Consider the following 27,556-nt stretch of genomic DNA (forward strand, 5'->3'; position numbering starts at 1 on the left):
TCCCCACACATGTAGACTTATACCCATTGTGATGACCATCCTCTCTGGACCTCGGATAGGAGCTGAAAAATCTTTGGTTCACTCACTCAGAAATGTTAGTACAGGCTCTGGGGCCAAGATCTTTATATGGTTCATTGCTATTGCAGATTGGAAGAGAAGCAGAAATTTTTGCAGGATCTTCATACGAAAGTGAGCCCACTAAAGCGTATTTGCAGATGAGTCCTGTTTTCCCAAAAGCTAACTCAACGATTTTAGCATAGAGAAGGGAAGTGTTGATACTTGACATTTCAGACACTTTTCTGCTATTTTTTAGAGATAAAGACACTGGGCTTTGTCCAGAACTCTCCATAGATGTTGGAGTCCTTGGTACAGGCTTCAGTTGGCTTTTCCCATTTTTCACTAGAAAGCCATGTAATGGTGGTTGGTAGGCCTGCACAGTTTTGACCTGTGTTAGAGACAAATTCATCAGGGCACTCCCTCCAAAGTTTCCTTGCTGGTCCCCGGAAGCTGTGGGAATGGAATTTCCATGCTTGAGAGAGGAAGGGCATTGAGAAACATCTTTTCCCAGTTCCAAACCATGAGCACCTGGCCTAGTCTCAGTTAGGGGAGCTCAGCACAGACCATGCCTACATGCTAACTGAAAACTGAACTTCTCATTAGACTATTCACCAGTCTTACACCCCAGCTGAGAGAGAAGCTTTGCCACAATCTTCTCAATCAGTTGGGACCTTTACTGCACACTTGCCTTCAGGAGATTGCTTGGTGAAGGGTCAAGATATGGGCACAGATCTTGCTCTCTTGCTGTCCGCTTGCCATTTCTGAGATGGTTATGGGTAAGAATATGGTTTTGCCCTACAAAAACTTTCCTCAGAAACTCTAATGAAGATTCTTAACAAAGTTGAGGAATTTCAGTTAAAAAAAGCCATAAATATCCTGTGAAAGGATCTCCTACAAAGGGAGAACTGGAGCATATGATCTGTTCAGGTTTCAAGGCAAAAAAAATTGGCTGCTCTTCCTGTGGAGCAGTCCCAAGTCTAGAGTCAGAACCAAATATCTGGTCTGTCTCCAGTTACTAGGGAAAAGAGAAACAACTTTAAAGTCTGTCAGAAAATAAGTGGACAGAGAAAACCATTCACTGGACTTACTTTCTCCATAATTTTTTTTTTTTTGGCATATAGGTATCAGAAATCAGATGAATTGTTTTAGTTCTGACCCACAAAGAGTTATAGCTATGCATAAAAATCACCAAAGGATAGTTTATGTTGTTAAGCTCAATCACAACCATCTGTTAATTTGTTACATTTGAAATGCAACTTCTATTTTATACAACTCTTAAGAGAAGCTGGATTTCCTAGGATTTACTTGTACAAAGAGGATCAGGGGAGTGCACACTCCACTGGTACCCCTCTCTACAAGGTTACCACATATATATGAAAAAATGAGAATAGCTTACGATTCTATTTTGTAAATTACAGTTATAATTCAAACTACTTTATTTATTATTATTTATTTCTTAAACATAAGGGATACTACAGTGTTTTCCTTCAAAAAATATAGTTAGGACAAATAGATAAAAGAAACACAAACATTTTAGCCCCAAAAAGAAGATTTTTGCGAAGATATAAAAGTCTACCAACTCTTTGCCTTAACTATGGTGTTCTAACTACTACAAAGCTACAAAAAGTAAACTGTTTTATAGTACATAAGATGAATTATATATAAAACATCAAAATACGTTAAAACTAAAATGTTTTAACAAAGTATTTAAAGTGCCAACAATAAATTAAACCATCAATCATTCAAAACACCAACATGCAGGAAAACCAATTATAGATTTATAAGTGTTTATTCCTTATTCAAAAAGCAATTACTGCCATATGTTTGAAGTTTAGAAATTTTTTTAAAAGTGTAACACCAATATAACTGGTTTATCTGTTGCATTTTTACACAAAAATCTATCTACAAATGACATTAACAATAACTTAATTTTCATTCTGTAATAGGAATTTTTTAAGTTTATTTTCCTCCAATAGAGAAATTCACTGGAATTTTTATTGAACTCACTCCTGCTTATACTATACTGAACATTTTTTAATTAGTAAACAACCTTATCGAAATTATCGCCAGCACCTGCTCATTCTTGACTAGAGAAGTTACATGTGAATTTACTGCTTTGTCATATTGCATTAAAAGAATGGTTTTGTCAAAATGGTATTGTGTGGGGGCTTATGAAGCTAAGGAATACTGATCAGCAGGGCTGGCTCTAGGCACCAGTGCTCCAAGCACGTGCTTGAGGCAGCGCTTTCAAAGGGGCAGCACTCCGGCTCACTTTTTTTTTTTTTTTTTTGAGCACTTGGGGCGCAAAAAGCCAGGAGCCAGCCCTGAGCAGAGGTGAGCTGCAGCAGTGGGGGGGTTGGGGAGGGCTGCAGGAAGTAACCGGGGGGGGGGGCAGAGGAACAGCCCCCCCAGCTCACCTCTGCTCCACTACCGCCTGCTCCCCCAAGTGCGCCGCCACTCCGCTTCTCCTCCCTCCCTCCCAGGCTTGCCACACGAATCTGTGGCAAGCCTGGGAGGGAGGGGGGAGAAGTGGAGTGGTGGCAGCATGCTCAGGGGAGCGAGCAGAGCGGAGGTGAGTTGCGGCAGTGGGGAGCGTGGGGAAGGCCGCAGGAAGTAACCCTGGGAGGGCAGAGGAACCACTCCCCCACACCAGCTCACCTCCGCCTTCTCCCCCGAGCGCGCTGCCACTCCGCTTCTCCCTCCTCCCTCCCAGGCTTTGGGGAAGGGGTTGGAATGGGGCGGGGAAGGGACGGAGCTGGGGCAGGGACAGGGGGCATGGAAACATTTTTTTGCTTGGGGAGGCAAAAAACGTAGAGCTGGCCCTGCCGATCAGTGACATGGATGTTAATTGTTTTCTTTCTTGAAAAATGTTATCCACCAACATTTAGGAAAGGGGACAGTAGTCCAGTGACTGGAGCACAAGACAAGGAGAAAATGGTTATTTACTTTACAGTAACTGCGGTTCTTTGAGATGTGTTGTCCCTGTTTGTTCCACTGACTCTGCATATGCTCCCTGTGGAGTCAAGTTTGGATTCTTTTCTTCAGCAGTATCCATTGGCGGATTGGGGGTCACGTGCCCTGAAAATGTCCTCATGCCTCGGAGGTCATAAAAAGTAAGGGGACTACAACAGCTCCTCAGTTGCTTCACTGATACAGAATTCAGGTGTTTTTAAGACTAACAATGGGGATGGTGGGTGTGTCATCGAATGTTTATGGACAACACATCTTGAACAAACAAAATTACTGTAAAGTAAATAACTATTTCTTCTCTGAGTCCTTGTCCATATAAATTCCACTGATGGTGACTCTCAAGCTGTGATCTGGTCTTACGGAGCTGAGCGCACAGAGTCTAACTAAATACTGACTTTACTGTCAAAATGACCAACAGGCCATGATGCTTCTACAATGGAATAAAGCTTAATGATGTTATGTATTGAACTCCACAAAGCTCAAAGCTGCCCTATGATGGGCACAAACCTCTGATATTCTATGATTCTATGATTCTAAGCTACCAAGGTGGCCTGAGCCCTCATGGAGCAGGCTGTGACTCTTTCTGGAGGGTCTAAGCTTGGCTAATTCTTAACACAGTCTGACACAGTTAGCAATCTATTTAAAAAGACTGTGTAGAAATGTGTTGATGCTTCATCTTTTCTCCATAAACTACAAATAATCTAGCGTATACTCTGAATGGTCCATTCCTGTCTAGATAGAATGATAGCAGCCTATGCATGTCTAAACCTTGTGGCTTAGCTTCCCCTTTATTACAGTGTGGCTGGAAAAGAAACAGAGAGGTGAATCACCTGATTAAGTTAGAAATCAGCAGCTATTCTGAGCAGGAACTTGGGATGAGTTCTCAATATTACCCTCTCTTTGTAGGATATACTATAAGATGGCCCTGCCACAAAGCTCTGAATTTCCCAGCCTTCTAGAAGATCTAATTGTAACCAAAAACACTGTTTTAATGGACCAGTGAAAAAGAGGGCTACTGGCTCAAAGGGGATCCATCAATCCAATCAAAAAATGGGGTGATATCCTGATAAGCAATCCAGCTACTGGGGAATGAGAGAAAACAGAGACCCTGAATAGGAAAGAGGTAAGCTAAAATGGCTACTAAGTGGACTCGTGGCCATTCCAGACGATAATAGGCAAACCACAGCATCTCTGGGATCTGCAACTGAGATATAAATTAGCCCAGATTGTAACCTTTTTCCACTTGGTAGCACTGGTAGAGTCCTTTCTGATATTTATATGGATATTTTGGATGTATGATTACCAACTTCTCTGTAACAATAAAAACCATCCAGCATCTACGGTGTATGACACAGGAAAGTCGGATGTAGATAATTTTGCCTTTCTTCTGCAATATCTAGTCCAGCTGGAGAAGCAGCTGGACTAGTAGGTGAATTTAGAGGTTCTTCAGGTCCAAAAAAACAGAACTTCCTTGGCCAGTCTAGACCCAGCATTATCATCTTTGCTGGAACCTGTCTGAACTTTCTGATTACTCTTGTGATTATAGGAATTGAAAGATAAGTGTACATGAGACCAGGTGACAAGGGAATCAGGAACACATCTTCTAGAGACCCTTGATTCTAACTCCCTCTGGAATCACAGACTCATAGGACTGGACGAGACCTCGAGAGGTCATGTAGTCCAGTACCCTGCACTCATGGAACAGAAGTTTAACCATTACTTCTTTGACATTTCAAAGACATCTATTGACAGTTGTCCCCAACTGGTAAATATTTCTTCAATGACGGCATCCTTCACTGATCATTTGTGATTGCTTGCAAATTGTCTCCTGAGATGATCAGCCAAGACATGCTGTAGATATTGTAACTGGATAGCAACTACATTTATGTTGTGACTGATACATCAGTTCCACAGCTACATAGTTTCCAGAGAAAGGGGAACAGATCTCACTCCTTCATATTGATGTAAAACAGGGCTATGGTATTGTCTGTCAAGATCTGAATTGATGATCTCCTGAGAACTGTTCTCAACTTGAGAATGTTTAAGTGTAATAGTTAGGCCTCTAGATGAAACCAGAGGCCTTGAGTCTATAAATGGTCCTCATGAGCTCCCTAACTCATACTGTTACGAGAGTCATGGATGGTAACAGTAGAGAAAGGCACTCCCGTGCAAACATTTTCTAGAACCTTCCACCAATATAAAGCTGGACAGACTTCTAGGAGTACCTATACATTCTTCTCTAGATGGTGTCTGGTTTATTGATATACTTACTTCAACCACCAATGCACGCAATGAAGGCATGCATGGGAAGAAAAGCTAAAAGAAAAAGGAGTTCAGGAAATCTGGCAGTTTCTCAAAAAAACATGTTAAAGGTACAACAGCCATCTTTAATGAAATATAGAAAGAACATAACGGTAATATAGCTACACCAGGAGCAATTCAATTATCTGAAAATCAAAAGAGAATCCTACAAAAAGTGGAAATATGGAAAAATTGTAAGGAAGGAATAGAATAGCGCAAGCATGTAAGGACAACATTAGAAAGGCTAAGACAAACAGTTACACCTACCCATGGACATAAAAGGCAATAAGAAGAAGTTCCATAAATACATTAGGAGCAAGAGAAAGACTAAAAGTGTAGATCCTCTATTTAGTGAGGAAGGAGAACTAATAATGGGCAACATCAAAAAGGCCAAGTGTTTACTACCTATTTTGCTGTAGTCTTCACTTATGGTTAATGATGACCAGACAATCAACACAATTCATAGTAACAATAAGCGCAAAGAATCATAAGTTTGAGCAGGGAAAGAACAAGTTAAAGAATATTTAAGTAAGTTTAATGTATTCAAGTAGGCAGGGCCTGATGAAATTCATCCCAAGATACTTAAGAAACTAGCTGATGCAATTTCAGAACCATAAGCAATTATCTTCAAGAACTCTGAGGATGGATGAGGTCCCAGCAGACAGTAGGGCAAACATAGTACCTATCTTGAAAAAGGGGAACAAAGGGAACCCAGGGAATGAAAGACCAGTAAGCAAACTGTGACAACTGGAAAGATTCTGGAACAAATAAACAAACAATTAATTTGTAAGCACCTGGAGAATAAGAAGGTTATAAGGAATAGCCAGCATGGATTTCTCAAAAACTAATCATGTCAAACCAACCTAATTTCCTTCTTTGACAGGATTATTGGCGTACTTGGTAAGGAGAAACAGCAGACATAATACATCTTGATTTTAATAAAGTTTTTGACAGTCCCTCCCAATGATATTTTCATAAACAAACCAGGGAACTGTCATTTAGAAGAAATTACTGTCAGGCAGATGCACAACAGGTTGAAAGGCCATACTTAGGATAGTAACCCATGGTTTGTGTCAAACAAGGAGGGCTTATCTAGTGGAGCCACGCAGGGGTCAGTCCTGGGTCCAATAATATTCAATATTACCATTAATGACTAGGATAACAGAGTGGAGAGTATGCTTATAAAATCTGTAAATACCAAGCTGTGAGGGATTGGAAGCATTTTGCAGAACGAGTTTAGAATTCAAAATAACCTTGACAAATTGGAGAATTGGTCTGAAATCAACCGATAACATTCAATGAAGACAAGTGTAAAGTATTTCTCTTAGGAAGGAAAAATCAAATGCACAGCTATCAAATGGGGAATAACTGGTGAGGGATGAGTGGCACTGCTGTAAAGATTCTGGGGATTATAGAGGATCACAAATTGAATAGGGGTCAACAGTGTGATGCAATTGTAAAAAAGACTAATATCATTCTGGGAGTATTAACAGGAGTGTTGTATGTAAGACATAGGAACTAACTGTCCCAGTCTGGGTGAGGCCTCAGCATGCAATTCTGGGCACCATGCTTTAGGAAAGATGTGGACAAATTGGAAGAACCCAGAGGAGACCATCAAAAATGATAAAAGCATTAGAAAACCTGACCTGTGAGGAAAGGTTTAAAAAACTGAGCATGTTTAGTCTTGAGAAAAGAAGACTGATGGGGGATCTGATACCCATCTTCAGATATATTAAGGGCTGCTATAAAGAGGACAGTGTTCAATTGTTCTCCATGTCCAATAAAGGTAAAACAAGAAATTACTGGTTCATTCTGAAGCAAGAGAGATTAAGGTTAGATAACAGGAAAATCTTTTAAACTATAAGGATAGTTAAGCTCTGAAATAGACTTCCTTCTTAAAATGGGGATAAATACTACTTATCTCTTTCACAGGTATGTTGTCAGAACTACAGCTGGCAAATTTTAATTTTTTCTACTGGAAATTGCTATTTTGTCAAAACCAAAACTTTGTAGCAATGTGTGAATTAAAAAAAAAATCATTCCAGAAAAAAAAAAAGTATTGAAAAGATTACAACATTCCACTTCAACATTTTTGAAATGAAACATTTTGACTTTCTTTCAAAATTTTGCATAATATAAGAATTTTAAATGTTGAAACAGAAACAAAACATTTTGATTCAGTGAAAACAATTTTTTTCCAGAAATCCATTTAGCAGGAAGTTTAAAAATTCTCTCTTTTCATTCTGATTTGGAACAAAACCAGTTTTGAAATCATGGAGTTGCCCACAAAGTAGAAAATCCAGTTCCCGCACAGCTCTAATCACAGCAAATTAATGTTAGCACAGTATAAGACATTCTATATAGTAAGTGCTAAGTAGCAGTAACTGTTCTAAGTACGCTGTTCACAGACTTCCTAAATCTTCATTTAGAAGTCAATTCTAAAAATTATATAAACCATTAGAATCACATATTACTGTTACATATTGAATAGAATGCAATTACATCAGTAAACTGGTAATGATTTAGTAAAAACATGCAACTGTACTTATTTCCATTTTACTTGCAATATATACAGATAAAAGATCATATAAAATATATACCTTATATATACGGTCATATTCTACTGAACAGTTATTCATATCTTTAATCCAAATACACAAAATAGTCTCAGTCTGCCTTTGCTTCAATACCTGGGTTAAGTATTTGAGTACTAGATAAAGAGATGTATGTATAATAAATCAACACATTCAGTCAAGGGAGCATATTTTAGAAGTGTCATGCACTGTAGTTTATAATATGGATTCCTGATCTGCTCAGATTTGTTATGGTCCATAAATGTCTCAGAGCTCACAAAAATAATGCTTATACACCGTATTATCAATGGTCCATCTGCTACCATAGACCTTTATAACCATTCTAAATCAAAACACCAAGCACACAAACAAAAAATTCCCTGTACCCACAAAGCTCCAATATAACCAATAAGATTAAAGTATCTAAACATACCAGTTTTCTCTGAAGTTCTGAGAAATACCATGTCAGATGGGATCCGTTGATTCTGGGAAAAAAGCATATTTATATTTGTAAGAAAAAAAATCATTCCAATCAAATGTCCAATAAGATCAGCAACTAAGGGTCACACTTGGATTGAAATGCAATTAAAATAGGATTTATCAAAGTACCTTAATTCAGCATTTGCAATTCAGAAATCAATATTTTAGAAAACTTATAGAATAAACAAACAGTTAAGCCTTTCAGATCCTCCCTATAAGAGGATCTCTTAAATGCCTGAAGAATTTTAATAAGGAGTATCTTCTTAACTGCTGTTTTCAGTCAAAAAAAATACAATTATGTAATGTTGAAGGACCAACTAAAATCTTCAAAAGAAAACAATTTTAGTGGGTCAAATCCTCACCCATTACTTGTTTTGTATGGGGAGAGGATAGTAGATCCCATGGTGCAAGCTGAAGTATCTGTCTTGGTACTTATATGGACCACATCACTAGAGTATGTCTCTTGACTATTTTTTGATTTGTTTTCTCAACTTAGGGAGGCAGGGCAGGACTATTATCTCATTTTAGAGATGAGGGAACTTCTATCCCTGCCCCCAGCCCCCCTAATAAAAAGAAAAGAAAGAGAATGAGAAAGAGGAGATATATTTCCTCTCCAGTATGAAAAGCCACACCTATCTCCTGCATACAGAAAGGCTGTTCCGAACATTCGTGAGTTTCAAAAAAACAAACTGTCCTTTACTCAACTGTCAAAATCTCCCACTCCCACACCATTTAAAGAAAAAAATACACCACACATCTTCCACAATAGAGTTCTGCAGTATGTCAGTACATAAATCTGCAGCACAGTGGCATTCGTTTGATCTGTTTCTCTCCAAATTCTCAAACAAATACCGTAAGGGATACTGGACTGGACTGCAAAAGAATGATGAGTTAAGGACTTCTGGGAGTAGCAGAAAGAGAGAAAGAACACAGTATTGCATAATTTGGAGTTCCCTACTGCATAATTTAAGTCTGAAGTGACAACATACATAGGCCTCAATCCTAAAGCAGCACAAAAAATATATATATATATATTTTCTTTCTGTTCACAGGCCACCTTTAGCTACCATGGGGATTTCTATGCCTCATAGACTCATTGACTTTCAGGTCAGAAGGACTCCATCATGATCATCTAGTCTGAACTCCTACACATTGCAGGGCACAGAACCTCACCTACCCACTCCTGTAATACACTCCTAGCCTCTGGCTGAGTTGCTGAAGTCATCAAATCATAGTTTGAGGTTTAATCAAATGCTGATTATATATGTTTCAATTAATATGCCACTGGCAAACTACACAGTATATTTTGTATATTTGCATACACTTCCTCTGGGGGGGAAAAAAAAACCACTCGCACTCAGGGTAGGTCTACAGTACCTGCCAGATCGGCAGGCAGGGATCCATTTATCGTGTCTAGATAAATCAACCCTCAAGCGCTCTCCCGTTGACTCCTGTACTCCACTGCCAAAAGAGGCGCAGGCAGAGTTGACGGGAATCAGGCTGAGGGGCTGTTTCATTGCTATGTAGATTTCCAGGCTCAGGCTGGAGACTAAACTCTAGGACCCTCTACCCAAAAGAGAGCTAGAGCCTGGGCTTCGGCCCAAGCCCAGAAGTCTACACAGCAATGAAACAGCCCTGCAGCCTGAGCCCCCTGAGCTGGCTGGCATGGGTCAGCAACAGTTTATTCTTAGTTGTGTTGTGTCTGTTTACTGATGACTACCTCTAAATGCCTTTCACCAAGCCTTAAACAATAATCAAGAAAGATTACAAGTTTATTTTCATAGGCAAGACACAGACCCCCATCTCCATATTCAAGGATAAAACATTTATAACCCAAAAGACTTACCACTCATAATAGTTCCAAGTCAAATAGGATTATTTATGTATTTAAAAAATTCTCAGGCACCTATTCCCTTAGTCACTGTGCATCACACAAAACCTTAGAAGCAACCAAATTTAACAAAAATGGTCACACTCAACTACTCCTACTTGCCAGCAATAAAACAGATTAAGCCGTCCAACAGTCAGAAAGATAGCTAACTAAACAGCATCTACAGGATCCTAGGTTTGTACTTTGAGCGCCAAGGCCGCTCTTTTGATACTGTGTCACACTACCCAAAAATTCAATTCACAGAGCAAAAGAAACTATTTTTTCATCTCATTCTGCATTACAAGTGAGACATTAATTGTCATATCAAGAATGGGCAAATTTTGAACTTCTGAAATGGCCTCCCTGTAGCAGTATTCAATTACTCTTATTTGAAAAGCACAGTCAACATACATATGCAGGGCCAGCTCCAAGCACCAGCGTAGCAAGCAGGTACTTGGGGCGGCCACAACGGAGAGGGGCGGCACGTCCATTCGGCAGCAATTTAGCGGAGGGTCCCTCACTCCCAGTCGAAACAAAGGACCTCCCGCTGAATTGCCGCAGATCGTGGCTTTTTGGGGGGGGGGGAGGGGGGAGGAGGCTGCTTGGGGCGGCAAACCCCCTAGAGCTGGCCCTGTACATATGTCAACTGCCAGATTTTGTAGTATTATATGGGATTCTTTTTGGTTTGAGTTTTGAAAACTGACAAGAAGGGTTTTAAAATCTTCAAGAAACCTTTGGAAAAAACTTACAGCCTGTCTGCCCCCACATACTCACGAAAAAAAACTGGTAAGGGAGAAACGATTCTGCTTGAGGGGAAGTCCAATAGGTAAGGGAAGCTAGAGCCTGTTGGGGAAGGGTAGTCTATCGGAACAGCAGCAGTGATGTTTGCTACTATCTTGAGCACCCAAGAAAGTACAGTGAGAATAGTCTGAAAATTGCTTATGTTTGGAGACACTGATAATTGATATTCACGTGTTTTAGAAGTAACCTAAAATCCCAATCAATAGCAAAAACCTCCGATATATAAAACTCTTCATTTTCATGAATCAAAATACCACAAAGCTAGCAGTCCCCATACACTGATTCCTGGGAAATTCATCAACTGAAAATGTTTTAATTTACTAGGTTACTTGAACAGCAGTAGTCTGGTTCTTTGGGAAGAGGCTACTCATCTGTCTTTACAACTGGTGGAAAAGTTTTGCAATGGTGGCTATGTTCTAGAGAAGGAGAGGAATCTAAAGAAACACATTACAATAATGCAACAAATGATGGCATTTTTGACCTACTATTAATTTGCAAGAACTAGGACCAACTCAACTAGAAACAGCCTATGCTCAAACTGGAAAGACACTAGTAAAAATTAACTTTACTAATGTAATCTACTAGCTGCACTCATAGCATGTGAAAAACAAAAATACATAAGACAACTCCAAAATTAAATAAATCTTCTCAAATGACAACAACAATAGCTATCTTGTCTTCCCATTGATTAGCAATACATTTTTACAACTTTTCTGCCAACTCGGACATAAATCCACTGAAACATCTCAGGTTACTGGCCTCATGCCTAAAAACTTCCAGTTTCTTGTTAAGAAGCTAAAAACTTAACCAACAGACAATACCTTGGCAAAAAACAAACAAACAAAAAACCAAACCTGATCCATTATCTTCAGAACTAAACAGAAATCCCAAATATCACCATATGTTCAACTATATCCTTCCTACAAATGGCTATCAGCTTTTATGAAGAAAGTCTCACTATAAAGCAAAACTATATTTATTATTAGTGCATGAAAAGTCTGCCTGGTACCTGCTAGCCTGAGGATTAAGCCTACTAGCCCTGGTGAAGTATAAAACCAGTCATGCACTGTCTTTAATATTAATCAATGTCAACATCAAACTTCTCATTTTAACAAAAATTAATGCAAGTTAATACATATGTTCTTTCCCTTCCTGGTTTCACTAAACTTATTACCTTTTTATTACTATAATTAATCATGAATGTTCTTTTTTCTATATAACTGGAATAACATACTTGACAACAACATGTAGAAGATTTCCCAGGTGAATGGGCTAAGTTGGGCTGGCCAGAGAGTCACTGACTTCCTTCTTTGCAGAAAAGGGAGGAATAGAGGAATAATTCAACAAAAGCACTGTTACTCCTTAACAGGAGGAAAGGGAAAGAGGAGGCAGAGACCAGAGTGACAGGGGTCATTGCTATTTAGCTGAAGGGAAGAGTGGCATAGGTACCAATTCTTCTTTAAGAGAAGAGAGATAAGGTTGTAGAAGAGAAGCTACAGAAATATTATGAAAAATGTTCTCCATTTTCCCACACACACACCAAAATAAGTTATTTTTAGTGAACAATTCAAATTCTGAAGTTTTGAACAGCTTTAGCTTTATGGTATTCAAGACAGAGTTGAGGCTAATGGAAAGAAGATGCATCTCTTCCTTTTTTCCTGCTCTTATGGAGAAGTGAGGCAGTAAGATTTAAGGAGAAGACTTGAGCTCTTTGCTGCTCTTCATCTCAGGAACCCAAAAGAAAGCAGCTGTTCCACTCCCCACCACTGATTTCAAAAACAATGGAAAGACACGTTCACTGTTTCTGATAAGATGATCAACAATGAAATAGATATTGTTGCCATCATGATTGCTACTAGGCTTCAGAACTAACATTACATTGAGACAAATGTAGCAGTTTGCACCCCATCTACTTTTCCATAGGAATAGATCACCATAGCATCCAAATCACATCTGGAATGTTTTCTCCAAATCAAGATCAGAAACCTCATTTCTTTAAAAAAATCAAATTGGAACACAATTCTTTTGCAAATTTTTTGACAATTCCATTGCTACCGATTGTTGAACATACAGGGACCAATTAATAGCTAACAGAGATGTCAGAGGGCCATAGGCTAGTTAAAGGGAGAGGTTAAAGAGAAGCAGACAAATTCCCTATACATAGTATACATCATTGTACAGTCCAAAAGTTTAAGAACAAATATTGGTGAAAAAAATCACTGATTACAAAAGAAATCTAATCACGTCATCACCAGTGCTGATACTGGATGGCACAGATACCCTTGAAAAGACCCTGCTAAGATTACTGTTATATGAAGCCTTAATACTTAGACAATGTTTTCACCCTCCATGGAATGCTAAACTATATTATACTGTTAAGCCACTAGGTTGTGCTGTTCATAACAGACCTTATTTTAAACTAGCCTCAGCCATATGTGCCAGTTCATTAAAGGATCTTTACAGAAGACATCTCTGGTGTTTCTCTCTGAGAAGGAAGCTCTATAGTAGTTTTTCTCAAACTGGGGTCGCCGCTTGTGTTGGGAAAGCCCCTGGTGGGCCGGGCCAGTTTGTTTACCTGACCTATCCACAGGTTCGGCCGATCGCGGCTCCCACTGGCCGTGGTTCACTGCTCCAGGCCAACGTGGGCTGCTGGAAGCAGCGCAGGCTGAGGGACTTACTGGCCGCCAATTCCAGCAGTTCCCATTGGCCTGCAGCGGCAAACCACAGCCAGTGGGAGCCACGATCGGCTGGACCTGCGGACGGTGCAGGTAAACAAACAGGCCCCAGCCCACCAGGGGCTTTCCCTACACAAGCAGCAACCCCAGTTTGAGAAACACTGCTCTATAGTCAATCTATATCTGGTACAGAAGCCTGACCTGCTACTAGCAGCCCTGTGGCCTACCATGTACAAGCTGCACACGACATAGCATCAGAAGTAAACTAGTGCCAGAGGAGATATACTCTTCAATGCCCTAGAGAACTTCAGTTTTGACAAACCATCAGAATAGGCTGGAAGCACTAGTTAGAAATATTTTGCATCACAGTCAAACTCCACATGGAAATAGTGATACTTCAGGTATTCTCTTTAATTTTTGCTATGGGGAAGCAGGCAGGGCATCTCTTTAAATGTTTTACCTTTACTGAAGACAGTCATAATGATCACTGTGAAAGAGTTCTGGCTATGTTTGATGCACACTTTACACCTCAGAAAAATGGGGTTTACGTAAGAGCATGTTTTCACCAGAGAATTCAAGGACCAGAGGAAAATATTGAATGTTTTATAAAAGCTCTGTATGCATTAACCAAAAACTATTTTGGGACTGCAAAACAGGCAAATATCAGAGACAGGCTGGTTCTTCAGTTAATAGATAAGTTATATTAGGGCCAGCTGGCCCAAGTACTGAAAGGACATTAAGGAAGAGACAAGAAACTACTTTGCAGCATGTGGACAATTAAGCGAGTCAAACAGACTCACGATTAAAGGCAACTGCATCATAATATCAAAGTGTGAGGACAAATGCTAAACCTCATCCATGAAGGACACCAAGGCCTAACTAAATACTCTAAACAGTGCAACCAGCGAGTGTGGTAGCCAGGCATCAACAGGACAAAGAATAAAGTATCTGCAGGAGAACACTGCAGAACAAACAGAACACCACAAAACCAAAAACCTTAAAAACACCATCTCTACCAGGCAGACCTTGGAAGAGACGAGATACAGATTGAGGCAAATTCAGAGGACATCATTACCTGGTCAGAGTGGACTACTTTTCCAGGTATATCGGAATAATATACTTGTAAGAGGTAACATGTGACAGTATTATTGAGAAACTTAAGTGCACTTTTGCTTATTTTGGTACTCCAGAACAAGTAGTAATGGACAATGGACCACTTCAGCAGAATTTAAGTCATTCCAAACAAAATATGATTTTGATCATATAAACTAGCAACCTATGTTCCACAAGCAAATGAAGAGGCTAAAAGAGCTGGATAAGTAGTCAAGAAAATCCTACAGCAGGAAGATCTATTTCTGGCTCTCTCTAGTTACAAATCAGCACTGATAAAAACTACTAGATACAGTCCAGCACAACTCCTGATGGGAAGACAATTCAGATTCTGTTCCAAAGTCAGAAGTGTAATTCTATCTCCAAAATGGTCAGACATCAAGAGACTAGCCAAATCAGATAAAAAGGCAAAAAAGAGCTTACAGATACTTTTATAATAGACATCAGAGAACTGCTAGGTCTAGAACCTGTTGACCATGTTTTCATCAAACTGGATGGAGAAAAAGATGGACAACTCCAGCTGTTGTAAAGAAAAATAATTCAGATCATATGTGATCAAGGCTGACAGTGGAGAGTTCAACAGAAACCTTCAACATGTACAGTTTGTTCTTCAGAATATCAACAGTGCAAACTCTAAAGAGGGTGGATGCAAAACAAGACGATGGTGACTCATGGATTCCAAACTAACCACAGACAGTCACTGCAACTAATGGACAGCCAGATGACCAAGATGTTGCAAGTTCAGGTCATGTAATTAGAAAACAAGTACAATTCAGAGACACTTACCAGATTGATATGTACTGAACTTCAAAGATCACATGATAGCATACATTTCGTAAAAGATAGAAATATAGAACTAAAAGGAGTGGATGTAATGGAGTGCTAAATTTTATCATGTGGTTCAGCCATTAGCTGGTTCTCTTTGTAACGTTCCTCATTTAAGCTAACGCCAGCCATAACTAGCAGTTCACTAAAGGATCTTACGGAAGACATCTCTGGTGTATTTCTTTGAGAAGGAAACTCTGCAAGCCACTCTATATCTGGTTCAGAAGCCTGACCTGCTAGAAGTAGCCCTGCAGACTACCATGTACAAGGCATACATGATAAACAGGAAAGAACAAGCAGCATATCCTGATTAGGGTAGAATACTTTCATTTCTTTCAGAATAGTGTTTGCCAAGCTTTTAACAGCTGAGCTCTCACTTCAGGAAACTTAAATGAGTCACACTTTCTGAAATGTTGCCATGTGGTGTTATCTATCTACCCATCTTATTTTACAAATGATTCACACTCCAAGTTTTCTCCATAACCACAAAAGCATCAGATTTTGTTATTTAATTTTAGATGAGAACCAAAACTCACAAAAACCATCAACAAGTCTATGTCTCCTCCCACCCCTAACTTGGATGGGCACTACCCTACATTTTGAGAAATGATACTTTAAAGGATGGGACAGTGAAGTTAATCAAACACAATTTATACCAAGACCCCTCATTCACATCCTTTAAAAGCCCCTGAAAACTTGCCTACAATGACCAAACACCCAGCCTCTGCTATATACACCTCTACTCGGATATAAGGCGGTCCTCGGGAGACAAAAAAAAATCTCACCATATTATAGATGAGACCAGGTTATATCAAACTTGCTTTCCCCCCATCCCGTTCCTTGTTCCCTGACTGCCCCCCTCCTGAGACCCCATCCCTAATCACCCCCAGGACCCCATCCAACTCTGCTGTCCCAACTGCTCTGACCCCTATCCACCCCCGACCCCCTCCGGCACTCACTGGCAGCAACGGGAAGTGGAGCAGCCCGGCCGCGGCCAGCTCTACTCCGCCACCTCCCAGCCGAGGGACTCCGCTTCCTGCCCCCAGTGAGTGCAGGGAGGTTGGGGAAAGGATGCCCCCCTCACACTCATCTGCAGCGGGAAATGGAGCGATGCGGCCCCAGCCTGCTCCGATTTCCTTGACCTGGCCCCAGCCATGTGGCTGGGGGGTGGCTGGGGAAACATCCTGCACTCACTAGTGGCGGGAAGTGGAGTGCCCCAGATGGGATCTGGCGGAGTGGAGCTGGCTGGGGCTGAGCTGCTCCGCTTCCCGCCAACGGTGAGTACGAGGAGGTTGGGGAAAGGAGGCCCCCCGTACTCATCTGCGGCGGGAAGCGGAGCGACGCAGCCCCAGCCTGCTCCACTCTGCCACATCCCAGCTACGGCGCTCTGCTTCCTGCTGCAGGTGAGTATGGGGAGGTTGGGGAACGGATGGCCCTGTACTCACCTGCGGCGGGAAGCAGAGCGCTGCGGCTGGTAGCTGGCGGGGTGGAGCAGGCTGGGGCCAGGCTGCTCTGCTTCCACGGCTACCAGTGAGTGCGGGGGCTGGGATCTCTTCCCCCAAGCCCCCTCCCCCAAGCGACACAACTGGGGCTGGGGTGAGGGAAGCAGAGCAAGTTGCTCCTGGCCCCCCACTAACTCCTCGGGCCACTCTGGGACTGCGGGGCCCCCAAAAGTGCCCTCCCACAGTTCCTGCCCCCCAGACCTCGGGGGGGAGCCCCAACTGCCCCCGAGACCCTCTGTTCTTTATCGAACCCCTCAGCCCCAGCTATTGAGCCCTAAAGCAAGGAAATTAAATTAGTTCCAACCGTCCTGAGTTCTTAGAACACTATGATAGGACATAATCCATAGACTGAACTGGCCTGTTAGTAACGGAAGATTACTTACCTAGTAACTATGTCTTAGAGCAGATTGTTGTTAGAGCCCCACTCCTGGAGCACATGTATGCTCTTAGGATGAAGGTGGAAACTGCTGAAAAGCAGTAGATATTACAGCCTTGTGTATGCTTCCTTTCAGAAGCAAAAGTTCCAACCTGAGATGATATAAACAGCATAAATTCTAATACAATTTTATTTTTTCTCAGTTCAATTAAAAATGCATATAAAAGATTCTGAAGCAAGAAAGGAGGGTGAGGAATGTGAATCTAGTACAGTAGACCCTCAGAGTTACAAACACCAGAGTTAAAAAATGACCGGTCAACCACACACCTCATTTGGAACCAGAAATATGCAATCAGGCAGCAGCAGAATATAGTACAGTACCATGTTAAAGGTAAACTATTAAAAAGGAGAAAGTTTGGGGATTGTGGGTTTTGTTTTTTTTAATTTGACAAGGTAAGGAAACTTTCCGTGATTGTTTCATTTAAATTAAGATGGTTAAAAGCAGCATTTTCCTTCTGCATAGTAATGTTTCAAAGCTATATTAAGTCAATATTCAGTTGCAAACTTTTGAAAGAACCACCACAAAATTTTGTTCAGAGTTACAAACATTTCAGAGTTATGAACAACCTCCATTCCCGAGGTGTTTGTAGCTCTTGGGTTCCACTGTAAGACATCTTGTGATATACTGTTGGTAAGCTCCTTACACTTTCCTTGGAGTACTGCCAGTATAAATTTCGACACAAAACTGAGTTCAGTGACATACCATACTTCTAATACACAAAAAAGTCCTACAAAATGTAATAGGAATTTCAATCAATAGGGTTCTATACAAATCACCCTAAAAGCCTAAGTAGTTTAATAAGGAATTATATATTTTCCATAGGTTTTGTGACTGTCACAGAAGAGATTTAAATTTGCTATTAAATTCTATAGAACTTGATCATTATCCATGTCTAGTCCTCTAAGTCATGAAGATAACCTTGAGAACAGAATTTAAATAGAGGCAGAACTGTCTCCCTTGTGCTGGCTTAAACACAAAACTTGCACCAATTGAATTAAAATGTATTACTTAAATCTAAGCAAAACCCTATGTTTACTACTGGCTTTCAGAGATTTAGAACAATCATTAGGTGCTACAGAAGTGTCTGAGTGCTGACCACTTTCAACAATCTGGCCACAGCGTTTAGATGTCTATATCTGTCTGACCTCTTCTTAAAATCTAGTGCCCCCGAGGCTACTTTATTAATTTAAACTTAATTTACTTTATGGTCATATTTAAATTAAAACCTTAATTTTCAATGAAGCTGCCACAGACTTTTCTGTCTGCTGCACCAGAGTGTTGAAGAATCCAGGAACCTTGCTGCAGAGTTTCAATCCAGTTTATTGTGAGGTGCACAGAACCTTGATCTGAATTTTCAAAAATTTGTCCTTTGGTATGTAGAATGTGCAGTTACAGCCCGAGTTCAGGAAACACCATCTGAATTCATAATCTGAGTCAAAGCAAACATGGACTTCTTATGACTGATTTTTAGCTTCTTGGGCAGGGAGGAGGGGCGGAGAACGGGACACTTGTTACACAACCTCTGAAAGGCTGTCTAAATACTTCTGAAGAATGAGCTCTGAGAAAGCCATTTGTCCAGATAGAGGTATATGTGGCTGCCTTGACATTTTAAGTGTACTACTACATTGCCAAAAATTTAGCTAATAGACTTGGATATGTTGAAAGACACAAAAAAGTACTTTGTATTGACAACGGTCATCATCTATACAGAACCTCGTGTATTTTCAATACCTATAGACTTTTCCAACAAAAATGTGCAAATAAGTACTTTTTAAACAGAGAGCTGAAACCTAATCTTGTAGACTTAGGGAAAGAATTATTTTTGTTTGGGCATGGGGAAGAAACAGGAAGGAAACTGAATCCCTTCTCTACCTATTAGTAAGAGGCTTCCTCTATACAGTTAGAGGAAGGAACTCACTTCCACCTTTAGCATGTTCTCACGAATGAGATCCTTAAAAAAAGGGAGGGGGAAGGATGGAGCAGGTTGGAGTGAAACTGAATAGGGTATCCTTTCTGAAAGGCTTCTTGGACTCCTTTGTCAGAAATAATTCTAGTCCATGCATAAGAAAAGAGGAAGAATAATCCCCAAAAGGGAGTTTAGGAAAAATGTAGACATACATAAAGTTTAAGGGAGGGCGCTTTGTCAAACTGCCATTTGCCAGATGACATGTCAGATGAAGCAGCAACAAATGTGAGCTTTGACTTTTGATGCCTCCTTCTGTGCCTGGTAGAGAATGACTTGATATTGACCCTATGGTGCTGGGAGAAAACCAGCCTCTACTATCCGCAAAGTCAGATTTCCAACATGCGCTTGTCTGAGAAAGATCCAAGGCATAGAGAGTCATCTGACAGGAAAGCCTTGAGTTGATTTTCAAAGTCCCAACATCATCTTTGGGTAAAGCCTAAGTCAGTCGCTCTCAACCTTTCTAGACTACTGTACTCCTTTCAGGAGTCTGATTTGTCTTCCTTATCGCCATGTTTCACCTCACTTAAAAGCTACTTGCTTACAAACTCAGACATAACAATATAGAAGTGTCACAGCACAAAGCACACAGCACAAAGCACTGAAAAATTGCTTACTTTCTCATTTTTACCATATAATTATAAAAAAACATCAATTGGCATATAAATATTGTACTTACATTTCAGTGTATATAGAGCAGCATCAACAAGTCATCTGTATGAAATTTTAGTCTGTACTGACTTAACTAGTGCTTTTTATGTAGCCAGTTGCAAAACTAGGCAAATATCTAGATTAGTTGATGTACCCTCTGGAAGACCTCTGTGTACCCCTGGTTGAGAATCACTGATCTAGGGTGCATGGACCTTTCAGTCACCATATACAGTAACTCCTCACTTAATGCTGTAGTTCTGTTCCTGAAAAATGCGACTTTAAGAGAAACGATGTTAAGCGAATCCAATTTCCCCATAAGAATTAATGTAAATGGGGGGAGTTAGGTTCCAAGGAAGTTTTATTTTTATTTTTTTTTGCCAGACAAAAGGCATTATATACATTTTAAACAATTTTAAACAAGCAATTTAACACTACGCTTGGGGGGAGGAGTAGTGTGCACGTGCGGTGTGTTTACAAAATACTGTACATATAGTACAGTACTATAGCTGGGAGGTGCTCCTGCCTTACCTTACACAGGCACAGCCCACTGGCACTGGAGATGAGGCAGGCAAGGAGGCTGAAGGTGCTGTAGGCTAGGAGAAGAATGTTGCACAGCAGCAGCAGCTTCCTCTACTCTGCAAGCATGGAGGAGCCTGCACATCAAGTCCTCGCTCCTTCCCCTCCCTCCTGCCAGCTGGTTGGTGGTGTTTCGGGGGCAAGACGGAGCAGGGAGGAGCTAGGACTCGACGCACAGGCTCCCCCTCCCTCTCCTGCCTGTCAAAGGCTGCAAACCAGCTGATTGCCCTGGGTAGGAGGCGGAGGGGAGGGGAGGGGAGGGAAGCCTGCGCTCAGAGCTCTCGCTCCTCCCCCCTCCTGCCTCCTAAACCACAAGCCAGCTGATTGCCCTGGGCAGGAGGCGGGTGGGGGGAGGAAACAGGAGGAGCCTGCGCATCGAGTCCTCACTGATCCGAAGGGTCTGCCGGCAGGCGGGAGGCACTGTGGGAAGGGGAAGGCATAGGGAGGCTGCCAGCTGTGGAGAAAGCAGGCAGCCAAGCAATGTAAGAGTGGAGCATTGCACAATTTTAAATGAGCATGTTCCCTAATTGATCATCAACGTAACAATGAAACAACGTTAACCCGGATGACTTAAAAGTGAGGAGTTACTGTATGCCTATACTTCACATGTATTTTCTCATTAGAGAGATTGAACTTGGGGTCTGTTCTCAAACGAACTGGCATGACCAACTGGGCAAAAACAAATATTTCTTTTTTTTTTTTAAATCAATAATAATTACAACTTGAGACCAAAATCTAATTTAGCCAAAGAAAGAAAATTTAGCGAAAGAGAAAGAGGAGTCTGAGGGTTCCCAGTCTCTCTCAGCACTGGAGTCAAAGATATGGAACAGATTTGGTGCACAGTTCTTTATGCAACTCTCATATTCAAATGTTCAATTACATAAAAAAAACACATACATATTTCCAAGAGCCACTGCTTTCTAGAAGGTGCACACACACACCTCTAGCACAAATGAAGATCTGTACTGACAATTTTTTTTAAACCTCTGAAAACAAAACTTAGGAGACATATTTGAGAAATATACAAGAATTTTAATTTGCCAGTGAAAGACACAGAACAAAAACAAAATCCAATGAATGAAAAAAAGGATAGATTTAAGGCCAAGAGGGAACCACCATGATCATCTGTTCTGAACTCCTATATAACACAGTCCATAAACATTTACTCAACAATTCCTTCAGTGAAAGGAAACCAAACTACTTATAAATATAAATGTATATGTTTATATTTAATTAGGACTATATTAAATTCAAAGAAAAAACAAAATTGCTTGAAGATTGTGAAATAAAACTGAACTGGTCTAAAATATTTGTAAGTAGTTAGTATTTCATATGTAACTATTTCAATATACTAGGGCTGTCGATTAATCGCAGTTAATTCACACGATTAACTCCAAAATATGAATAGCGATTAAGTGCAGTTTTAATTGCACTGTTATACAAAATGCCAATTGAGATTTAAATATTGTGGATGTTTTTCTACATTTGCATATATACTGTATTCTGTGTTGTAATTGAAATCAGTGTATATTATTTTTATTACAAATATTTGCACTATAAAAATGATAAATAAAACAAATAGTATTTTTCAATTTACCTCATACAAGTAATGTAGTGCAATTTCTTTGTCGAGAAATTTTAACTTCCAAATGTGGATTTTTTTGTTATATAACTGCCCCCAAAAACAAAACAATGTAAAACTTCAGAGTCTACAAGTCCACCCAGTCCTGCTTGTTGTTCAGCCAGTCGCTAAGAGAAACAAGTTTGCTTATGTTTACAGGAGATAACGTTGCCCACTTCTTTACAATGTCACCAGAAAGTGAAAATAGGCATTTTTGCATGGCACTTTTGTAGCTGGCATTGTAAGCTAGATATGCTAAACATTCGTATGCCCCTTCATGCTTCGGTCACCATTGCAGAGGACATTCTTCCATGCTTGTTTAAAACAAAAGTGTTAATTAAATTTGTGACTGAACTCCTTAGGACAGAATTGTATGTCCCCTGCTCTGTTTTACCCACATTCTGCCATATATTTCATGTTATAGCAGTCTCGAATGATGACCCAGCAAATGTTGTTCATTTTCAGAACACACTGCAGATTTCACAAAACGCAAAGGAGATACCAATGTGAGACTTCTAAAGATAGCCACAGCACTCAACCCAAGGTTTAAGAATCTGAAGCACCTTCCGAAATTTGAGAGGGATGAGGTGTGGAGCATGCTTTCAGAAGTCTTAAAAGAGCAGCACTTCGATGCGGAAACTACAGGACCCAAACCGCCAAAAAAGAAAATCAAACTTCTGTTGGTGGCATCTGACACAGATAATGAAAATGAACATGCGTCGGTCTGCACTGCTTTGGATTGTTATCGAGCAGAACCTGTCATCAGCATGGACGAATGTCCCATGGAATGGTGGTTGAAGCATGAAGTGACAGATGAATCTTTAACATATCTGGCACATAAATATCTTGTGATGTCGGCTACAACAGCGCCATGAGAACACCTGTTCTCACTTTCCAGTGACACTGTAAACAAGAAGTGGGCAGCATTATCTCCTGCATATGTAAACAAACTTGTTTGTCTGAGCAATTGGTTGAACAAGAAATAGGACTGAATGAACTGAATGCAAACTCTAAAATTTTACATTGTTTTATTTTTGAATGCAGTTTTCTTTGTACATAATTCTACATTTGTAAGTTCAACTTTCATAATAAAGAGATTGCACTACAGTACTTGTATTAGGTGAATTAAAAAATACTATTTCTTTTGTTTTTTTACAGTGCAAATACTTGTAATAAAAAATAAATAAATATAAAGTGAGCACTGTACACGCTGTTGTAATTGAAATCAATATATTTGAAAATGTAGAAAACATCCAAAAATATTTAAATAAATGGTATTCTCTTGTTTAACAGCGTGATTAATCATCATTAATTTTTTTAATCACTTGACAGCCCTATAATATAACTTTTTTCAGTTTCAAAAGACAGTCAGCATAAGTGTTAATAGTTGGCATCTTTATCGTCTAAAATATATTTAAAAAGCATCAACCTTTTCCACTATGATGAGGTCTCCAACTTGTATGTCTGAACTCTTAACTTGCACTTTACCTTAAAAAAAAGGAGAAGTTTAATCAACTTAAGAAAATATCAGCAAAATCACATGAACACAAATTGTACTTTAAGAGAATATTATTGTTTTGGGAAAACAATGTTATGAAGAACATAAAACTGATCTTTAAAGCTGTATTCAAAATTAAGTAGCTTTAAACTGTCAGACTGTCACCAAATTATTTATCCTAATAATATATTCAGAAATTCTTGTTGTATTTATCATACTAATATAACCAGGTGTTACAAGAATAAAAAGCTGTGGAAGATGCTTGGGTATGATCTACTGCACTAACATTTGGACTGAAAAAGCACATGAAGTCTTTCAACTCATCTAGTACATACCACTTCTGATCCTGACCAAGTCAGAAGTAATTACTTGTATTGCTGCAGAGTGCCCTAACTGAAATGAGCTGCTTGTCAAAGGCCAGTTACAAGCAGGCTGCTTTATACAATCACTAAAGTCATTGTTGCAATTGGCTGTGACTGAGACTAATGCTGGCAGTCACAGTTGAGCAGACACACCAAGCTTTCAGTGGTATAAACAATTAACTACTCTCTCATTTTGAAAGAAATACTTCTACATCAGGAAGTTTGCAATGTAGCTCTCTATTTTATCTGTCTTAAGTTAGAAGACTTCACTCTCCAGAGCTGTCAGTCCAGTAACTGCTATGAATGCTAAATTCATATTTTAGAGAAGAAAAACTCAACATTTCTGTAATAATTTAAATCTTTAGAGTACTTTACAAACATTAACTCATAAATCCGCACAACAACCCAGTAATGTAGGTAAGTTTCATTAGCACGATTTGATGGGTGGATAGAAAAGGCAGAGAGGTTAAGTGACTTGCCCAAGGCCACAAAATGAATCTGGTGGGCCTGAATTAAGAGTTTAGGGGTTCCTGTATCCCAGCCCTGTGCTCAAACCACCAGACAATATTGTTTTTCCAAAGGACAAAAAACAAACACACAGATGTCCCTGGAAAATAAAAAGACTAACACATCAAGTATTTATATCCTCTTACAAGAAAGAATTTCAACGGATATCAAGTTTAGCAACCCCTAATTAAGCAGAGAATTTTTCATTTTATATATAATATACATAAATAAAACCTCAAGAACTGAAATACACAGCTAGATAACTGCAAACTTCTGTTTTTCCCCTCAAATTTGACAGACTGAACTAGTATCATGTAGCTTACAATCAGTCACTGATAGTTATCGCCCTTGCTCACCATGTATTAAAAATAAAACCACCTTTTGGGGAATGAACACAAAGTGAAATTCTTGCACTATGTAACAAAAACTAGAAAAGTGTAATAAAACAAATGAATGTATTAAAACAGTACATTAGCAGTTTAAAATATTAACTAAGGAACAGAAATATTATAGAAAGTAGGCTATTAATGCAGGTTGTTTCATCTATCAGTGTGTAATTAAACAAAACAAAAATGAAAACCAAATTGCAATCCAGAGAGCCCAATTCTGCAAATCTTTATTTATCTGTGAAGTCCCCTTCATGTGAATTCAATGTAATTTCTCATGTGAGTAAGTAAAGAGTTGCAGGACTGATGTCAGCATTAAATACGTTTGAGCAATTTTTGAAAACAGGTATTTTTAACACTAAACGTATAAAATAGTAATGGCTTAAAATTTGGGTGTCAGTCTAATTAAAAATAAATGAGCACAGCTCACTGAGTTATCATCCTTGAATACACTTTTTACAGCGTCAGGATTTCTAAAAATATGGAAACATCTGAAAAGAGAATTAAGAATTTTGTTTGAACAGAGCAGATCCCTCTTCAAGAATGCCAGTCTTCATTACTGACTGATAAGAATCTTTTACATATGTTTCTATTCCTGATTACTATCAAACACTCCTCACCATTACTTTTTTTAAAATCCCATTTCCATGCTGACCCTTAGAACTCAACCACACTCTCAACAGTTGAAGGGAAAAAAGTATCCCCTGACAGTGCAGATGATTGAAATAATTAATGTTTCATGTCTGTAGTTTTTTTGAGGTGCCCAGCAGGAATTTCATGACAACAGCGATTGAAATGAATATTTTCTGCACAATAATTTTAGTCTGAATCAAGTCTACTAGCAGCACTAAGATCAACCACTAACAGAATATTTTGACTATGCATCAATATGGTAAAACCCTACTACTTTGCACTAGCCAATCAAGACCCTTTACAGATTACTGAATTTTGACAATTAAGTAACATAATTAAAAGAATCAACGATGCGGACCATAGCACGTACTTAACTAATTTATGCTGACAAGTTTCTAACACTATTAAAATGTCTCTCAGTAAATATGTTATTTGTGAAAGTAATTAATTCTTAGTAATGTGACCTTAGAATCTCTGAGTGCGCAAATGACCACTTTTTCTGTGAAATATCAAAATTTGGGTCAGTGACATGCAGACTATTAATGAAAGTTAATTCAGTAATTGTTAAACAGATGTGTTCTCATCTATTGAAACATTCCAAAATATCCTTCATTTGTTTGTTCTATTTCGCATTAATGTATTTTTTAAGTCAACTTAAGGCTCCCAAAACTTAACAAATAGAAATTTCTTTAATGTTCCTGTCAAACAGATAGCTAAGGGTTAATGTTCTTTTACCTGTAAAGGGTTAACACAGGGAACCAAACACCTGACCAGAGGACCAATAAGGAAACAAGACTTTTTCAAATCTGGGTGGAGGGAAGTTTTGGGTGTGTGTTCTTTGTTCTTGGTTCGATGACCCTCTTGGCTCTGAGAGGGATCTCTCTATCTCCTGGCTTTCTAATCTTCTGTTTCCAAGTTGTAAGTACAAGGATAGTAAGACAATAGGTTTATATTGTTTTCTTTTGTATTTACATGTGTGTAGTTGCTGGAATGTTTTAAATTGTATTCTTTTTGGATAAGGCTGTTTATTCATTTTTTTCCTTTAAGCATTTGACCCTGTATATTGTCACCTTAATACAGAGACTATTTTTAATGTCTTTTTCTTTCTTTTTTATATAAAGCTTTCTTTTTAAGACCTGTTGGAGTTTTTCTTTAGTGGGGACTCCAGGGAATTGAGTCTGCAGCTCACCAGGGGATTGGTGGGAGGAAGAAGTCAGGGGGAAAAAATCTCTTTGTGTTAGATTTACTAAGCCTGACTTTGCATACCCTCTGGGTGAGGGGGGAGAGAGATTAGATCTCTCGGTACTGGTGTTTCAAGGACTTGAAGCAGAGAATATCCTAGAGTGCCCAGGGCAGGAGAATCTGGGAGGAGGTAAGGGGGAAGGGAAGTGGGTTATTTCCCGTTGTAGTGAGACTCAGGGCATCTGAGTCTTGGGGTCCCCAGGGAAGGTTTTGGGGAGACCAGAGTGAGCTAGACACTAAAATTTCTGGCTGGTGGCAGCGATATCAGATCCAAGCTGGTAATTAAGCTTTGGAGGTTTCATGCTAACTTCTCATGTTCTGAACTCTAAGGTTCAGATCTGAGTAGGACAGTTATGACAGTTCCTCTTATCCAGTCATGGTCTTTATCTAGGCAAGTTTAGGTTCAGTAACATTAAGAGATATCTTAGGGAGCTGTACTTATTTTCAAGACTTTAAATTCATTTTCCATTTTTAGTCCTAGCAAATCTCTTGGTTTAGTTGGTTCCCCCACTTTTT

General features: G+C 39.5%; 1 protein-coding gene across 3 annotated transcripts in view; it reads right to left on the reverse strand.

Annotated features, from left to right (window-relative positions):
* ATP9B (ATPase phospholipid transporting 9B (putative)) overlaps window positions 1-27,556 on the reverse strand; it is a 322,516-nt gene that overhangs the window by 206,001 nt on the left and 88,959 nt on the right. For all 3 annotated transcript variants that reach the window (XM_030552602.1, XM_030552603.1, XM_030552601.1), the window contains exons 6-7: window positions 23,842-23,900; window positions 8,335-8,386 (exon numbers count right to left, since the gene is read on the reverse strand). In XM_030552602.1, coding sequence (XP_030408462.1) covers window positions 8,335-8,386; window positions 23,842-23,900 — 111 coding nt within the window. The remainder of the gene's footprint in view (window positions 1-8,334; window positions 8,387-23,841; window positions 23,901-27,556) is intronic.

This window comes from Gopherus evgoodei, chromosome 2, assembly GCF_007399415.2.
Source record: "Gopherus evgoodei ecotype Sinaloan lineage chromosome 2, rGopEvg1_v1.p, whole genome shotgun sequence".
In the NCBI taxonomy this organism is placed as follows: domain Eukaryota; kingdom Metazoa; phylum Chordata; order Testudines; family Testudinidae; genus Gopherus; species Gopherus evgoodei.